Consider the following 18,556-nt stretch of genomic DNA (forward strand, 5'->3'; position numbering starts at 1 on the left):
TTTACCTAAGATTCCTAAAGAATTTGAATTGTTATTTACATTTCTAAACCTGCTGATGTTCCTGTTGCAGATTCAACCCGACAGCTTTCAGGTTGTCCAACTTACCTGAACTGAAGACTTTCGGAGGAGGCATAGCTTAATATAAGGAGACGGTGCAGAAGGGGATCATTCAGCCCCTCGGACCCTGTGCTGCCTCTTTGAAAGAGCTACCCAATTAGTCCAACTCCACTGCTCTTCCCCCAATAGTCCTGCAAATGTTCACCCTTCCAGTATTTATCCAATGCCCTTGTAAGACCCCCTACCTGATCTAAAGGTTCATTTGTCTTTACTGTGGATATCATTGACACACAACTTGGATGAGTTTCACCAAAGGTGATACTGCTTTACAATAAGCAATAGTACATGCTTACGGTAATACCGGTTTGTTTAGCTCCCCTGCAAGTCGGAGTCCATCTGCTTGGTTAATCCGATAACGAATCCACTGTACGCGACTTCTGAGTGACTGACCAAATTGCTGTAACTCACTGCAGCTGAGATGCTTCTGTGGACTCTTTCTTTGTACCTTTTCTTTGCCATGGCCCTGTGCCATATAAGATAAAGCCTGCTTTTCATTCATTTAATTGGCTTTTAATTACATCACTGTACATCTCCTTACTTTCTCTAGATGTTCTCTGGCTCAGCCCCCTGTGAAGGTCGCACTTGAGGTACCATAACCAGCTTGACTGTGTGTTGTCTCCAACACCGTTATCAATCTCCAGAACTGGGAGAAGGTGGCACATTTATTGTCACTTAACGAAGCTCGGTCTGCTTTCCTCCCCTGGTGCAAGTCATTTTACAGAACTTGTTGATTCTAGCAAGGCTTTCACTTGACTAAATTAACCATCATGCTTTGTGTTTTGAGCCCACAGTGCAGTTCAGTACAGTTCTTTAGATTTACCTTCGATCTGGGGGCTTCTTATGCTTCGATGTTCCGTGTTATCACCATGAGACAGACTCCACACACACAGGGTGACACCACAATTGACCTACATTCATTAATATAAAAGAAATAAAGAAACAGTTATAGGTAAGAAGTGATTGTACATTAAAAAGATAAATAATATGTTGGCTTACACCCTTTGGAGAGTTTCCAGTGAATCTGCTTCCTCCACCTTTTCAGGCAGTGAATTCCAGATCAGAACTCACTGCTTAAAAAAGATTCTCACCTCTGCTTCTCCCAGTCAGCTTAAGTTGGTGCCCTCTCGTTCTCAATCCTTTCACCAATGGGAAAGGTTTCTCCCTATCTACTCTGTCCAGACCCCTCATGATCTTGAACGTGTCTATCAAATCTCCTCTTGATCTTCTCTTCTCCAAGGAAAATAATCCTAATTTCTCCAACCTGTATAGGTAACTTAAGTCCCAGGAACCATTCTGGTGAATCTTTTCCACACCCTCTCTAAGCCTTCACATCCTTACATAATCACGCTTTCATATTGGGTTGGAGGAAGGTTCACTAGATAGATTTCTGGGATGAGGGCATTGACCTATGAGGAGAGATTGAGTAGGCTAAGCCTATGTTAACTGGAATTTAAAAGAGTCAGAGGTGATCTCATTGAAACATGTAACTTTTTTTTAAGAGGATTGATGGGGTAGATGCTGGGTGGATGCTTCTATCTAACTGGGAAGTAAGGAACCAGGGATCACAGTCTCAGAATGAGGGGTCAGCTAGGACTGAGATGAGGAGAAATTTATTCACTCAGGGTTGCGAATCTTCGGAATCCTCCACCCTCGAGAATTGTGGATGCTCACTCGTTGAGCATATTCAAGGCTGAGATGGATAGATTTTTGAATGATTTTTGATCAATACATTTTGGGATGTTAGAGATATCGAGGGAGAAGGGGATAGTGCAGAAAAATGGCGTTGAAGTATAAGATCAGCTTTGACCTATTTGAATGGCAAAGCAGAGTCAAGGGGTCGACTGGCTTTCCCATGTTTTTATTTCCTGTGTTCCTATGAATGCCAAGGGAATTGAGGAAAATGGGGATAAAGTAGGAAAGTGGAGTTGTGATCTTCTTGAATGACAGAGAATACTCAAAAGGCCAAATGACCTCTTCCTTTTCTTAGGTTTCAATGTCCTTAGACAGGGATTTAGAAACACCATCATTTGCTTTTGTGACTCTTCTTTATTTTAATTGAATGTAGCCAAAATGTGAACTCAAAATACGCAGAACATATGTAACTTTTCCTTGAACGTGGTGTTGTCACTTTATCCTGCTCATTTTGGTGTGTTTGCTTTCTCCCCCCCCCCACCATCCCTTTCAGAACACTCCAACGGGAACGCCGATTTTCATTGTGAACGCTACAGATCGGGACCAGGGCACAGGGGGCAGTGTGCTGTATTCCTTCCAACCTCCATCGCGCTTCTTTTCCATCGATGGCGCCAGAGGAGTTGTAACTGTTCAAAGACCACTGGATTACGAGATGACTCGAGCCTATCAGCTACAAGTCAATGGAACGGTAGGGATCTGATGTCCTTTGTTCTATACGGGAGCTGTTTAACTGACATACTCTGAGTGTTAGACTTGATCTCCTGCTTGTCGAATCCCTGATCAGGTTCCTATTGGTTAAGGTGTCAAGCAAGCAGAGCCTCGGCAACTCCAACAGTGCAGCACTCCCTCAGTACCGACCCTCCAACAGTACCGCACTCCCTCAGTACTCCACTGGAATTTCAGCCTGGATTATGTGCTCAAGTCCCCAGAGTGTGACTTGAATCCCCAAACACCTGACTCACGGCCAAGAGGGCTACCCACTGAGCCACAGCTGACTCTTAGGAAACGAGCATTGAACTGCAGATTTAGAAGTCACTAAAGATATATCTGAAGGTTTAGGAGAGGCTTTGAAGGAGTGGGAGATCTGGCAAATTGCAGAGAATCAGAGAGAGAGACTTCCATTGAGGGAGAGTGATGGCTGATGGCTATTTTATTGATTCAGTGTAAGGAAGGATAGGCAGGGAGCATCTGGTGTGAGGAAATCGATAGAATGTGGTCAATCACTAACAACATCCACAGAAAATCAATAAGAAAAGTTTTACATAAACTAATCAGAATCTTTTAAATTTAATGTGAATGCGTTTGCCCTCTTTGCAACAGAAGGGGTTGGCAGCTGATTTGCTTGAGCTCTTTACCAATGTGAGCATATTAATTAGAAGTAATGACAAATGGACCCCACAGGTAGTGACATCTATTATTCATTTACTTAAAATTTAATTAGCAGTCACTAATGACTTCTGTCACTGGAGACAAAAGATCCAGTTTGACTCTATGCATTTGAGACGTTCATTTATAATGGCTAAATGTGTCCTCTGACTTCTTGAAAAATAAATTTGCATTTATTCAGCACCTTCCATGACCTCAGGATGTTCCAGACCATTTTGCAGCCAATGAAATAATTTTGAAGTGCAGGTACCGTCGTAATGTAGCTAACGCAGCAGCCAATTTTTGCACAAGAAGCTCCCAGCAAATGGATAACAACCGAATAACCTGTTTCTGGTGTTGATTGAGAGGTAAATATTTCCCAGGACACCAAGGAGAACCTGATCAACTCTTCAAAATAGTCCCACGGAAACTTTTATGCAACTTGAGGGCAGGTTTTACTTCCTGTTTGAAAGGTGGTGCCTCTGACAGTGCAGCACTTCTTCAGAAGTGCACTGGAAATGTCAGCCGCGATCTTGTTTTTTGTGCTCGGGTTCCTGGATTACTGGAGCTGTCGACCTGTTTAAAAATAAGGGACAGCCCATTTAAGTCAGAGATTTGGAGAATTTTTTTTCTGAGCGTGTCTTTGGGGCTCTCTTCCTCGAAAGGCGGTGGAAGCAGAGTGTGAATATTTTTAAGGCATAGCTAGATAGATTCTTGATTAACAAGGGGCTGGTTATCGGGGGGTAGGCAGGAATGTGGGGCTGGTGTTCCAATCAGATCAGCCATGGATCTTATTGAATGGCAGAGCAGGCTCAAGGGGCTGAATGGCCTACTCCTGTTCCCAGTTCGTATGTTCGTAACCTTCGGACTCAGAGCTGAGAGTGTGATTGGCTCACTTTCACCCCTAACCTTGGCCATTTTCCTGACAGTTCTGTGGCAATGGGGGAAAGGGTCAATTCCATTCCAAATCATCTCACCTTTTTCTGCAGATCCTCAACTAGGAGTCTGCCTTCCAAAGGTTGAGAAGCACTGCATGGGGTTGTTGTGGATTGTAGCTGATCATTGATAAGAGTGGATGAAATTTCTCAGGCACTCAGCAGGCCTTCAGTCCCTGAGGTAAGGGAAATATGGTCAGATAACATAGCGAGATTCAGGCCTTGAACCCGAGTCCTAAGTCTAAACATGTAGTTTACTGATTTCAAGTGAGTGAATTCAGTGAAGTGGAAACCCTAAAAAATTAAACAGACCAAACTCAATCCCATTAAGTCACTGGGCTCAATGGCCGGTAACTTGCATTGCGATCAGTTGCTTATCACAAGCCTTCATGAGTATCTTTTAATTTGGAGGTAGATCATCCACTAAGGATTAAACTGGCACATGAAATGAGGTTTAGAGCTTTCTTAAGCATTAATTTTCTGCTGTCCATCACATGCTAGTCCAGTGTTATCTCCCTAACAAACACAGCTCATCCTTTAAGGTCTATTTGAGCATTAGGTCAGCCTGTTTGTGTATGCAGACCATCATAGTGCTGCTTTTTTCTTGAACGATGTCCAAACTTTGTTTGGAAGGAACCTGAACAATTGTTTTCTAACAGTCCAGGTGTCACTTGTAACTAGGCTAGTGTGCTGCAGAAACCAAATAAAACTGGATATCTTTGATGTACAGAATTAGTCTTGCATTTATTTAGCCCCTTTCACAACCTGAGTGTCCCAAAGTGCTTTACAGCCAATGAAGTGCTTTTGAAGTGTGGTCACTAGCTGTGTGTATGCAGCCACCTGGAGGCACAGTGCAGGACACTCACAAGTTGTTCCCAAGATGGTACCACACATAAAGCAGCAATAGTTTATAAAGCTAACATGCATCCAAATGAAAAGGCTGCACACAAAGAAAACACTTAGAGGGGATGTTGGTTCCTGTTAAAATGCAGGGAATGAGAGAGCCAACTGGTGCACAACAGGTTCACACAAGCAGCAGTTAAATGAATGACCTGATAACCTATTTTAGGCAGACAGTTTTCTCCCCGTCGGGGGAGGGGCTGAGCGGGAACGGGTGCGCAGCCAATCACATGCCCACGATCGGCTCGCGCCGCCATTTTTGTAGGCGGGCCAATTAAACCCCCACCCCCACCCCCCTGGGACATGTCAATGAACTTTAATAAAATGTTTTATTCAATTTATAAACACTTCAAGAAACCTCGTCCCGCCCGTGGATGAGGATCCATGAGAAATGCGAAGGCCGCCTGGGCTTTTCGCCCCCCCCCCCCCGTTAACCTTAAGGTTGGACGGGCAGCTCCGCTGAGTATTTTAATTGATATTTAAATGGCCTTATTAGGCCTTTGACAGTTCGGCAGGTGCACAGCCGACTCCGGTGCAAGTCCGCCGAACTAAAAATTGGAATGAGGCGCAGTGACGTTGAGTTGCAGGCCCGATGTCATCATTTTACACGTGGGTGAGCGGGGCCCACCCCTGCTCACTTGGCCTAGGTGTTAGTTTAGGGCTACATATTGGTCAGGATACTGGCACAACTCCCCTGCTCTTTGAGTAGTGCCGTGGGATTGTTTCTGGCCATTTGATGGCAGTGAATAGTGTCTTTGTTTAATGTCACACCCTGAAGTCAGTGCCTCGGACAGTGCTGTGCTGTGCTTCCTCAGCCTTCTCAATGCAGCACTGAAGTGTCAGTCTAGCTTCTTTCCCTGGAGCGAGACGAGAATGGATGGATCTTGCGAAGGAAGGGAGATCGTCAATGGAACTGTTGATGATGTTTGGGCCACTTTGATGAGGAATTCCTGCAGTTTTGTCCTGTGGCTGAAATGATTGGCCTTGGATAATCACAGCCATCTACCTTTTCTTCAGTTGTGACTCCAACCACGGGAGAATCCTGATTTGTCCTCCGTTGACTTCAATTTCACTAGATTTATACCAATGAATAAGTTGAACTGGAGCGCTTCATGAATTCAGCTGACAAGGCTTAGCAGTTACTTGAAATGCATTTCCACTCCATTCTAATGAATCTTAACGTCCAGCCCACATGCTCCGAAAGGTAGCTGGGAAATGGCTTAAAATCTCAACTAAGCAAGTGTCTAGGCAAGACCTGACTCTACTAGAAACAATTCAGCTTCATTATAGTAAAGTGAAAGATGATGGCCATTTTCACAATATTTCTCACTACATTAGAAAAGGTGCCGATTGTGGTAACAGAGAGTTCTACTGGTGTCCAGGCCAAATTCCCACCCTTAAACAACGTCACCAAAAAGATGAATTGATCATTCATCTCTTTGCTGTTTTGGGATCTTTGTGTGCTGCTGTATCCTAAACCTGCCAGTTCACTGCACCTGACAGGTAATTCATTACGGACACTTGAGAGGTGAATAATGTGCTGTATAAATGCAGGTAATTTTCAGTCAGGATTTGCAAAACAAATTGGACCATTATAAAAATAAGAAACAACATTATTCAACAATATGTGGGAATTATTTCTATTACATGTGAATTTATTCTGTTTATTTCAGGATCAGGACAAAGACCATCCTCTCTCCACTCTTGCTAATCTTGCAATCACTATAACTGATATCCAGGATATGGACCCTATATTTGTAAATCTTCCTTACAGCACAAATATTTATGAGAACTCCCCTCCAGTAAGTAGCAGCTTTTTTTGTATGTCTCTAGGATTGCATTTGACTCTCAAAAGCTGTAGAAATGCATGTTGGTTGTGGTTGAGGGGAGGCAGTGGCGTAGTGGTATTGTCACTGGACTACTAATGCTACCAACCCAGGGAGCCCTGGATTGAATCCCACCATGGCAGATGGTGGAATTTGAATTCAATAAAAATCTGGAATTAAAAAGCCTAATGATGACCATGAAACCATTGTCGATTTTTGTAAAAACCCATCTGGCTCACTAATGTCTTTTAGGGAAAGAAATCAGTCGTCCTTACCTGGTCTGGCCTACATGTGATTCTAGACCCACAGCACACCCACTAGCAAGCTACTCAGTTGTATCAAACTACTGCAAAGTCTCAAAAAAGGAACTAAACCAGAGGGACCACCCGGCATCAACCCAGGCACCGGAAACGACAACGACAATCTCAACCCTGTCAACCCTGCAAAGTTCTCCTTCCTAACAGCTGGGGACTAGTGCCAAAATTGGGAGAGCTGTCTCACAGACTAGTCAAGCAATGGCCTGACATAGTCACCCTCACAGAGTCATACCTTACAGATAATGTCCCAGGCACCACCCTCAACACCCCTGGGTCCAGCAGGACAGATCCAGCAGAAATGGCAGCACAGTGGTATACAGTTGGGAGGGAGTTGCCCTGGGAGTCCTCAACATCAACCCTGGACCCCATGAAGTCTGATGGCATCAAGTCAAAAATGGGCAAGGAAACCTCCTGCTGATTATCATGTACCACCCTCCCTCAGCTGACGAGTCAGTGCTTTTCCATGTTGAATACCACTTGGAGGAAGCACTGAGGGTGGCAAGGGTGCAGAATGTACTCTGAGTGGGGGACTTCAGTGTCCATCACCAAGAGTGGCTCGGTAGTACCACTACCGACCGAGCTGGCCGAGTCCTAAAGGACATAGCTGCTAGACTGGGTCTGCAGCAGGTGGTGAGGGAACCAACAAGAGGGAAAAACAGACTTGGCCTCACCTTACCAACCTGCCTGCCACAGATACATCTGTCCATGACAGTATCAGTAGCAGAGACCACCACACAGTTGTTGTGGAGACGAAGTCCTGCCTTCATATTGAGGATACCCTCCATCGTGTTGTGTGGCACTACCACCGTGCTAAATGGGGTAGATTTCGAACATATCTAGCAACTCAAGACTGAGCATCCATGAGGCGCTGTGGGACATCAGCAGCAGCAGAATTGCACTCGAACACAATCTGTAACCTCAAGGCCCGGCATATCCCCCACTCTACCATTACCATCAAGCCAGGAGATCAACCCTGGTTCAATGAAGAGTGCAGGAGGACATGCCAGGAACAGCACCAGGCATACCTAAAAATGAGGTGTCAACCTGCTGAAGCTACAACACAGGACTACTTGCGTGCCAAACAGCATAAGCAGCAAGTGATAGAGCTAAGCGATTCCACAACCAACAGATCAGATCCAAGCTCTGTAGTCCTGTGGTGGTGGACAATTAAACAACTGACTGCAGGAGGAGTCTCCACAAATATCCCCATTCTCAATGATGGGGGAGCCCAGCGCATTTGCTGCGATCTTCAGCCAGAAGTACAGAGTGGATGATCCATCTCGGCCTCCTCCGGAGGTCTCCAGCATTACAGATGCCAGTCTTCAGCCAATTTGATTCATTCCATGCGATATCAAGAAACGGCTGAAGGCACTGGATACTGCAAAGGCTATGGGCCCTAACAACATTCTGGCAATGGTATTGAAGACTTGTGCTCCAGAACCTGCCGCACCCCTAGCCAAGCTGTTCCAGTGCAGCTACAACACTGGCATCTACCCGGCTATGTGGAAAGTTGCCCAGGTATGTCATGTACACAAAAAGCAGGACAAATCCAACCCGGCCAATTACCGCCCCATCAGTCTACTCTCCGTCATCAGTAAAGTAATGGAAGGGGTCATCAACAGTGCTATCAAATGGCACTTGGTTGAGCAATAACCTGCTCACTGACACTCAGTTTGGATTCCGCCAGGGCCACTCAGCTCTCGACCTCATTACAGCCTGAGGTCAAACATGAACAGAAGAGCTGAACTCCTGAGGTGAGGTGAGACTGACTGCCCTTGACAACAAGGCAGCATTTGATCGAGTGCGGCATCAAGGAGCCCTGGCAAAACTGCAGTCAATGGGGATCGGGGGAAAACTTTCCACTGGTTGGAGTCATACCTAGCACAAAGGAAGATGGTTGTGGTTGTTGGAGGTTAGTCATCTCATTTTCAGGACATTAATGCAGGAGTTCCTCAGGGTAGTGTCCTTGGTGTAACCATTTTCAGCTGCTTCATCAATGACCTTCCTTCCATCATAAGGTCAGAAGTGAGTATGTTCGTGATGATTGCACAATGTTCAGTACCATTCGTGACTCCTCAGATACCTAAGCAGTCCATGTCCAAATGCAGCAAGACCTGGATAATATTCAGGCTTCCAAACCCCAGACCACTACCATCTAGAAGGATAAGGGCAGCACATAGATGGGTCCACCACCACCTGTAAGTTCCCCTCTAAGTCACTCACCATCCTGATTTGGAAAAATCTCCATTCCTTCACAAAATCCTGCAACTCCCTTCCTAACAGCACTGTGAGTGTACCTACACCAGATGGACTGCAGCAGTTCAAGAAGGCAGCTCACCACCACCTTCTCAAGGCCAACGAGGGATGGGCAATAAACGCTGGCCCAGCCAGCGAAGTCTACATCCCGTGAATGAATGAATAAAAAGTATATATTTTTCTGGCACGGCCACCTTCCAATGTATTCTGTCTATATAAATGTGTCACGCTGTAATTATGACCTCCTACTGGTGGTGGCAGCACTGCCACACCCGAGGTTAGCGATGATGTAGCAGGGCCCCGACAATGCTAATGGTGTAAGATCCTTGTTTTTGTAAAACCTCTAGCTGCACCAAAGGAGAATTTGTAGTTTTAATTTTTAATATTTACAAATGATTCTAATACCTTTGCTAGTAATAGAACATAAGCAGGTAATTGGTCAGGTATTTATTTTTACTTGACTGTTTATTCAAGGGGCAAAGCCTTTTGTTTCAGTAGCTCAAATCTGAATTGACTGTTTTGAGATTCTCCCCTCAGCGCTAAGGAAGAGGCTTTGAGTTCGACTGCAGGAATTGAAAACCTAATCTCAGCTAACAGTGAGGCATCACTGTTAAATTAATTGAGGGACATTATGCATGATACAAGAAGCTGGACACGGTATCTTTACAGTGCAGGAGGAGGCCATTCAGCCCATCTAGTCGGCACTGGCTCTCTGAAAGCACATTCCACCTAGACCCACTCCCCTGCCTTACCCCTGTAACCTTGCACGTTCTCTCTTTTCAAATAGCAATCAAATTCCCTTTTCAATACCTCAGTCAAGCCTGCCTCCACCATCCTTTCAGTAATTTTGTTCCATCCTCTGGGTGAAAAATTTTTTCATCACATTTACTCCTTTTGCCAATTATTTTGAACCTGTGCTCTTCAGTTCTTGACATTCTCCTGAGTGGGAGCTTTTTCTCACTATATACCCTTGTCCATACCCCTCAGGATCTTGAATGCCTCTATCGAGTCTCCTCTCAGTTACCTTTTCTCCAAGGAAAACAGTCCCAACCCCTCCAGTCTATCCTCACAGCTACAGTTCTTCATACCAGCACTGTTCTTTTGAAGGAAGATTAACCGTTGTGGAAAAGGGAGGACAGAGGGCCATGAAATGAATGTCATTGCCTAGAAAAGAAATGTTAGACACACAAACTAAAAGAAATCGAGCCATCTCTGTTGTGAACGCATGCGGCTGGAGCTGCTGACCTGGGCAAAGTACATGTGCAGGTCTGTTAAGACGATGAAAACCCGAAAGCACCAGTGCAACGTGACTTGGCCTATACTTACTACTCAGCCAACACCTAGAACATTGTCATTTATTGGATTGCTGTTGTTGGGAGCTTACCGTGCACAAATTGACTCCCACACTACCTTCATTACGCACCCGCTTCACTTCAAAAGTACTTCATTGGCTGTGAAGCATTCAGGTGACGCCCAGAGATCAGGAAAAAGTGTTAACTAAATCCAAGCCTTTCTTTTCGGTTAAATGCAATTTGTCGACAGCAAAGGCTGGCACAACAGAAATCAACAACACGAAGCTGATTCGGGATTAACCCCATCCGGGACGAAGCAGTGTGCTTGTTCGGCAGTCCATCCACCACCTTAAACGTTCACTCCACCCCTCTGCTTGACATGTGCACGATCAACAAGATGCACAGCAGCAACTTGGCAGCCTCTTGGATAGTACTTCCCATACCCACTGCCTTCACCACTGAGAAGGTTCAGGGTAGCAGGTACATGAAAGCACCACCATCTCCAGATTTCCCTCCAAGTTACACATCACCTTGATTGAGGTACATAGCTGGGTCAAAACCCTTTTCAACAGCACCGTGGGTGTAGCTGCATCACATGGACCGCAGCATTTCCAGACGGCAGCTTGGCACCACCTTCTCAAGGGCAATTAGGGACGGGCAATAAATGCTGCACTAGCCAGCGATGCCCACATCCCGAGCATGAGTTTAAAAAAAAACCTGTACCTGTTGCTGTCATGGTACAAGTGGATGTTCCCAGGGGAGCTCTGGGAGCTTCTCTTTGTCTGGACTAAGGTGCTGCCACAAGAAGTAGATGAGTCGAGCAAGCATCTTGCTACCGTTGTTGTGATGTCACTGGTGTGCTGGATGACTGCTGTGTCTTCTTCCATAGCAGCAATCATTGCACTTTGAATGAATTTATTGTATGTGAAATCATGCAATTTTTGAGAGATGTGACAGATTTCTATATAAATCTAATCTTGTTTATCATGGTGAATGCATTTTACAAAATAGTGGGAAGATTAAGGCATGCAGGTGTTGTTAATAGCGTTTGTGTAATGGGCGTGTTAGAGCGTTTGTTTGAAATTCCCGTTAAGCTTTATTTTTACTCGCAGCAATTTAAGCGAAGAGTTTTCGATTGTGTTACAGTGATTTGCTTGTTATGTCGAAATGATCGATTTCAGCCCTTGGATTCAGCGTAAGCTCTACAAAGCTGTGAAATTCCAAGGGGAGATGGAAGTGCGAGTTTTAAACCGTTGATAGAAATAGGAATTCTCCTTAGTTACAGATTTAAATATGCTGCACCCATGCTTCAACAATACTTGGCTCAGAGAAAATCTTCCCGAGTGTTTCAGTTACTATCTTCATTAAGCCCTGATTTTTGTATACAGCCCTGCTCAGCTGCGCATTAATCCCTATAATTAAATATTTAAGGATAATTAGAATGGATATTAAAGATAAAGTGCTCATGTATCGATGAAGCCCAATCAGCCATATTCTTCAAATGTTATGTTAATGGATGGAGGGTCTGCTGTGCAAGTCTTTGCGAGATTAAGATTCAACCCATGCGCTTTTGGGCAGAGTAATTACTAACACTGGGGATGTGAAACTTCAATGCTTCTCTGTTTATACTGAATAATAGAAGGGTCTGGGTGCATTCTCTTCCAAGATACATGCAACAGCTTCTTCATTTTCTGTGCTCTGTCACATATATTGCAAGTTATAGTTAGGTACATTCTCTATGCCAAGGTCTTGTGGCTTCAGTTGTACTTTTTATGTACAAGTATATCGCATTCGCTCCTCTGTTTGTGGGCTATCGTTGTTCCCCTTAGTCATCGCTACGTAGATGGTGGCAGGTCCTGTCATTCATTGGCTGACCCTTTGTACATTGGCCAGACCCTTTGCCTTGCAAATGTCTACAAATCACTTGCCTTGTCATTGCTCTTAAAAACCTCTTGAAACTGCTCTGTCCTCCCAACTTCTGATCCAATCCCATCGGGTCTTCTTGGTCGCCAGAGGAGTTTGTTAAACACAGATGGAAAGCAGGTCGTTGACTTGCTGCTGCTGTGACTGATCTGGAATCACTGCCCAAACGGATCCTGCCAACAGAGAATCTAATGGAACGTGAAGAGATATGAGAGAGTCTCAGGTCTGAACTGAGAAAGAACAATGGGATTTGGACTGGGATAGGACAGCAGGATAGGGTTGGGAGCGAATGGTTAGTCTGAGGGTGGGAGGGGGCAGGGTAACAATTGTGCTGGGACAAAGTGATGAGATTGAGAGTTTGGAAGGATATGGGGGTGGTGGGGGGGTTGCTGGATGGGGTAACAGGACCTGGGTCAGAACTAAAATAGCAAAAACTTTGAAAGATTCTTTGTTAACACTGATATTCACTGCCACTCCTACAATGTGACAGGAAAGCTTTGCTTCATTGCAAATTAGTTTGCTCTGAGATGGTGTATATGTATATTTACATAAAATCAATGAAAGGAGTATAGTGTCTAGGCAAGATGTTGAGATACTCAGAATAACTTCTCATTCTTTTAAAGTCAACAGCATGTTGGAAGTTCAGTAGTGAGGAGTATTTTTGGATCACTTATCTCCTAATTCACATCTCCCAATAGGCTTAATGTATCAATCAATATTTCTTGCTATAGTGAACCATGAAAAGAAATACGTTTATATAGCACTCAGAACACCTCAAAGTGCTGCGCAGCCAATGGAGTACTTTTTGAAATGCAGTCGTTGTTGGAAAAGTGGCACCCAATTTGCACACGGCAAGTTCCCACAAACAGCAATAGATCAACGTTCAGACCTGATTAGATGTTGGTTCGGGGATAAATATTAACCATGACATGCAGAGCGAACTACCCTGCCTCTCTTCCGAGTAGCGTAATGGGATTTTTATGTCCACTTCAGTCGGGGAGACAGGACCTTGATTTAAAATGTCATCTTAAAGGCAGCACCTCTGACAGCGCAGCACTCACTCGGTGTGTGGGCCTGGATTTTTTGCTCGTGTCTCTGGAGGGAATTTGAACGCCAACTGGACCCAGTTCTCACGGAGCAGATCTCACCGTGCATGGTTTGACATTTTGCAATGGGCAGAATTTTCGGGTGGCCGAGCAGGGTCGGTGGGTGGGCCCGGGAGTGGCTGGGAAACAGCCCGCCTCCCTCGATTGGCCCCCAACCCCCTGACCGTGATTTCATGCTGGCTGGCCAATATAACGGGCCAGCCAGTGCGAAAGGCGCACTGAGAGCGCTGCCGGGGCGGGGGGCAGGGAGAGGGCGAGAGTTGGGTGGGGGAGTGCTCACAGGAAACTCCCTGAAGGCGGAGAGAAGGCAAGGAGCGGCTTCAGGGAGCTGAAGGATTTAAAACCATCAAATGAAGATTTTAAAATGCAGAAAAAAAAATGTCCAGCCTTCGGACTCACTCACCTCAAAGCCTAGGCAATAAAAATTCCGCCCAAACATTTTAATTTACTTTTTAGCTAATGTCGGGAGCCTCGTCCCACCTTTGGATGATGTTTTCACAAAAATGCAAAGGCTTCCTGGGGTGGGCACTGAAAATTGGCCGCCAGTTGCTACTTTAATGGCCTTAATAGGCCTCTTAATTGTCGTCGGGCCCGCTGCGGATTGTTGCATGCACCTGTCCATGGGAACGTAGAATTCTGCCCAATATTGTGAATCATGGGTCCAAAGGGCCTGTGAATTTTGCCTCCCAACAAGGGCATAAATCTACCAGAAGCAGGTTGGCCAGATCGGTTCTCACTCTCTGCGTTTTGCAGTTCAGTACTCCACAACCGACGACTGTGGAAGGAATTTACCCCAAACCTCTATAAATCACTGGCTCGATCCCAGTAAGAGTATTGGGGCTAATTCTGGACATCGCACTTCAGGAGGGACAACAAGGTTTTTGAGAGGATGCAAAGAAGATTGGCTCGATTGGTCCCAAAGGTCAAGAACTTTAGTTATTTGGAGAGACTGGAGAAGCTGAGGTTGTTCTCCTTGGATCGGAGGAGGTTAAGGGAGATTAAATAGAGGTGTACGAAGTTGAGGCATTTTGATAAGAGTAAACGAGGAGAACCTGTTTCAATTGACAGGAGCGCTGGTGACTGCAGGACACAGATTTTAGAAATTGTCGAAAGATCCAGACGGAAGTTGAGATTTTCTTTTACACTGGGCGTAATGATCTGGAATGTGTTGTCTGCAAGGGCACTGACAACAGATTCAATAGTAGCTTTCAAAAAGAAATTGCAGGGCTATGGAGAAAGACCAAGGGACATGGGACTGATTAGATAGCTCTTAGTACCAGCACATACATGATGGGCCAAATGGCCATTTCCTGTACTGTATCATTCTGTAAATGTGATGACTAAAACTTGGCAACATTATAGACAAGCAAATGAGGGAGAAGGGAATTGGGGTTTACGATGGTAAATTTTGATGTGAAAAGATTGGAGGAGATGCAAGTGGAGCATGAACACTGACACGGACTGGTTGGGTTCTACACCTGTTTCTGTCCCGTACATTCTATGTAGCTGTCTGGGTCCTGTTCCTGGGAGCCCAACTCCAGCTAACGTCCAGATTCATAGATGACAAACTGGAAAATCAGCAAAACTGAGAGTTGGCACCACCTGCAAGGTCCTGTTCGTGTTGTAGAATCATAACTCAAGTCAAAAGGTCATGAGTTCAATCTCCACTCCAGAGGTTTGCACATGTCAACCTTGCTGACACCTCACTGCCGAGCGAGACTAGCCAAGGTGACATATTTTTTGTTGAAATGTAAGCTGACAGCCACTTTGCCCTCGGAGGTGGGTGTCAGTGAACCCATAGCATTATTCAAAGAAGGTTACAGGAGCTCTCCCCAGCCTCCTGACTAATATCTACCTCACAACCAGTGTCACTAAAACTGATTATCCTGTCATGTGGCTTTGCTGCTTTGGCAGCTTAGTGTCCCCAAAAGGGCTGCCTTGTCCTTACATTACAGCAGTGACTACATTTCAGAAATGCCTAATTGGCTGTAAGGTGTGCCGGAAAAGGTGATATATAACCACGTGTAAAAAAAATAATAATTAATTCCCAGCCAGAGTCTTTGTTCATGAACGTTGTTTTACATCGATGGGTACTTGAAGTGCCTTTACCATCTTTAGAATGTCCCTTAATTGCACACAACAATTTAATTCCTCTCAGCATGTTAGAGTACAGAATGACAAACCATTGGATGAACAAATGCACACTATGATTCTATCATTAATGCATAGCCTGCAGAATAAAAAACATATATCCCTTAAGGGACTGCATTATCAATCAAATTCAGAAAGCTTTTAACACTTATGGCAGTTTTAGGAGAGGGCATTTATTTTTTAATTTGCATTTTTAAATTTGCAACATAAAGTGAGTATTTATAACTTACTGATTGATTATGATTTTATTACAAAGCAATTCCAACGTTATTACAGAGCAGCAATCCTATTAGAGTTTGCATTATAAAGCAGGCTTTAAACTACGGCCAGTGAAGTCACCATGTTGCTTTGTGTCTCATCAAATTTCTGCATTTCTGGACTTACAGCACAAGAAGCTGTTTGCTAATATGTACTAATAACAAGACTTTCCTTTCAATGATACCCCTTTGGATAGTCGACACAGCCTTTGGCAAATTCGGAAGGAGTCCCCAGGGTGTGCCAGCACTTGGGGGGCTTCCTGGGAGTGCGTCACTATTTGAAAGGGGTCACTGGGACTCTGCCAGTATTTGTCCGGGGTCAGGGTGGGGGGGCTCTCTTGGAGGATGTTAGCATTTGTGGGGGAGGGATTCCTTTGGAGGGTGTCAGTATTGGCAGAGAGGATGACTCCCAACCCCGACACACACACACACACACACACACACACACACACACACACACACACACACACACACACACACACACACACACAAAAACCTTGAAGTCTCGAACCAGCGAACGAAAAATAATGTAGCGCTGACCTGATATGAAGGGATCACTATTCACAGGAACATCGTAATGAAATCAGGACATGATTAAAAAGGAAACAAATTAGGTAGAAAATTCCAGAAGATTGTAAGCGCTAGGAATTAAGGGATATTGCAAGTTGAAGTATGAAATGGGAATGGGTAACTTAGGTAGACAAGTTAAAAATAATACTCGACAAAGAGATGTTAAACTGTCTAACTGTATGAAATAGATATGGTTCACTTATCACGTCTGACACTGAAATTGCTGCCTAAAAATCGTAGTGACTACAATTCTATGTGTATACACAGCAATAGTCTGATAGGCTTCACAGGAAGGGCTTCTGAAATATGCTTCAGACATCCAAAATTGCCCTCCAGTTGGTTACACCAGTTAACCAGACTGTGACACAGTTGTCACTGTTTACCCACTTTAAGAAAATAGAATGTCAATTCTTCTGTGACCGAGAGATTTTGAGGCAAATCTCCTGGGGCAGCCAATTACCTGCTATAAATTCTGGAAATGGAATGGTGAATGTTAGACATTACGTCAATTTCCTGTAATACCCCTTTTTTTAATGCAGTTGCTGATTTGGAAAATACAATTACCAAAATGACTAAGTGTCCCTGGAACCCACCCCCCTCCACACACACACACACACACACTCCACCGCCCTCCAACAAAGGTCAGTGGCCTTGGATTTATGGATGTCACTGTTTAAATCTAAATGCACTTTTGATTTTGATAGCTGGCTCAATGTGCAGTAAACTGTCCTAGAATTTCAATTGCAGCTATTGAGCTTGCAGTGTCTCATCTTTTCTGCAGTCAATGTTTGTGACAATACAAACATTGTTTTCAATGGTAAGGAAAGAAATGGTGCTATTTGGAAGAAATGGCTGGTGGAATGATAAATTGTTTTGCTTCGGGATTAAAAATTTGCCAAAATTTTCTATCCCAGATTCCTACTGACTCAATTTTATTCAAATAGCATTGTCATGGGTGGATCACAATTAAATACTTAACCCATGTTCCATTGAACAAATGAGGAAAAGTAAACAAGACTTGCATTTGTGTGGCACCTTGTCTCCCAGATATCTCTAACAATCCTCTGAGAATGAATTTCTCTTGAAGCATAGTTACTGCAGGTGAATGCACTATCCATTTATATGATTACAGGCTCTGCAATCAAATATCCAATGAGACAAGTAACTTATTTTCAGTGAGGTTGGTTGAACTGGGAATTTTAGTAAGGACACCAGTTCTTTCCTTCAATTAGTCCCACACTTTAGCTCTGAGCCCTTTGTATTCTTTTTGGTTTCAAGTATTTATCCAATTCCCATTTAGAAGTTATTTTGAATTTGCTTCCACCATTCATTTAAGCAGTGTATTTCAGATCCTCATAACTGGCTGTGATAAAAGATTCTTTCTCATCTCCCATCTGATTCTTTTGCTAATGATAAATCTCTGTCTCCTGGTACTGACCCACCCATCAATGGAAATAGTGTCTGCTTATCTACTCTATTAAAAGCCCTCGTGCTTTTGAACACCTCTTTCAAATCTCCATGAGCCTCCTCTGCTCTAAAGAGAACTACCCCAGGATCTCTGATCTCTCCATGTAACCGAAGCCTCTCTTCCCTTGTACCATTATTGTAAACCGCCTCTGCACCCTTCTCAAAGCCTTGACATCCTTCTTAAAGGTCTGGCACCCAGAATTGGACATAATGCTCAAGTTGAGGCATAACTAGTAATTGTAAAGATTAATGATTCTCTTCTTCAACAGAAGATGTTAAGAATAGCTCCCTACAATGATCTTTTGGTGAGATGCTAGAAAAATGCAGTCCTATATTTAATTTGGTAACAATTACTCGTAATAAAAATTAAATAATTATTTCA

The 18,556-nt window shown here is 44.1% G+C and overlaps 1 protein-coding gene across 1 annotated transcript in view; it reads left to right on the forward strand.

Moving 5' to 3' along the window:
• cdh23 (cadherin-related 23) overlaps positions 1–18,556 on the forward strand; it is a 704,187-nt gene that overhangs the window by 169,517 nt on the left and 516,114 nt on the right. Inside the window, exons 6-7 of the mRNA XM_041176120.1 lie at positions 2,303–2,497; positions 6,683–6,811. Of these exons, the coding sequence (XP_041032054.1) occupies positions 2,303–2,497; positions 6,683–6,811 (324 nt within the window). The remainder of the gene's footprint in view (positions 1–2,302; positions 2,498–6,682; positions 6,812–18,556) is intronic.

Source organism: Carcharodon carcharias, chromosome 28 (genome assembly GCF_017639515.1).
Source record: "Carcharodon carcharias isolate sCarCar2 chromosome 28, sCarCar2.pri, whole genome shotgun sequence".
NCBI lineage: Eukaryota > Metazoa > Chordata > Chondrichthyes > Lamniformes > Lamnidae > Carcharodon > Carcharodon carcharias.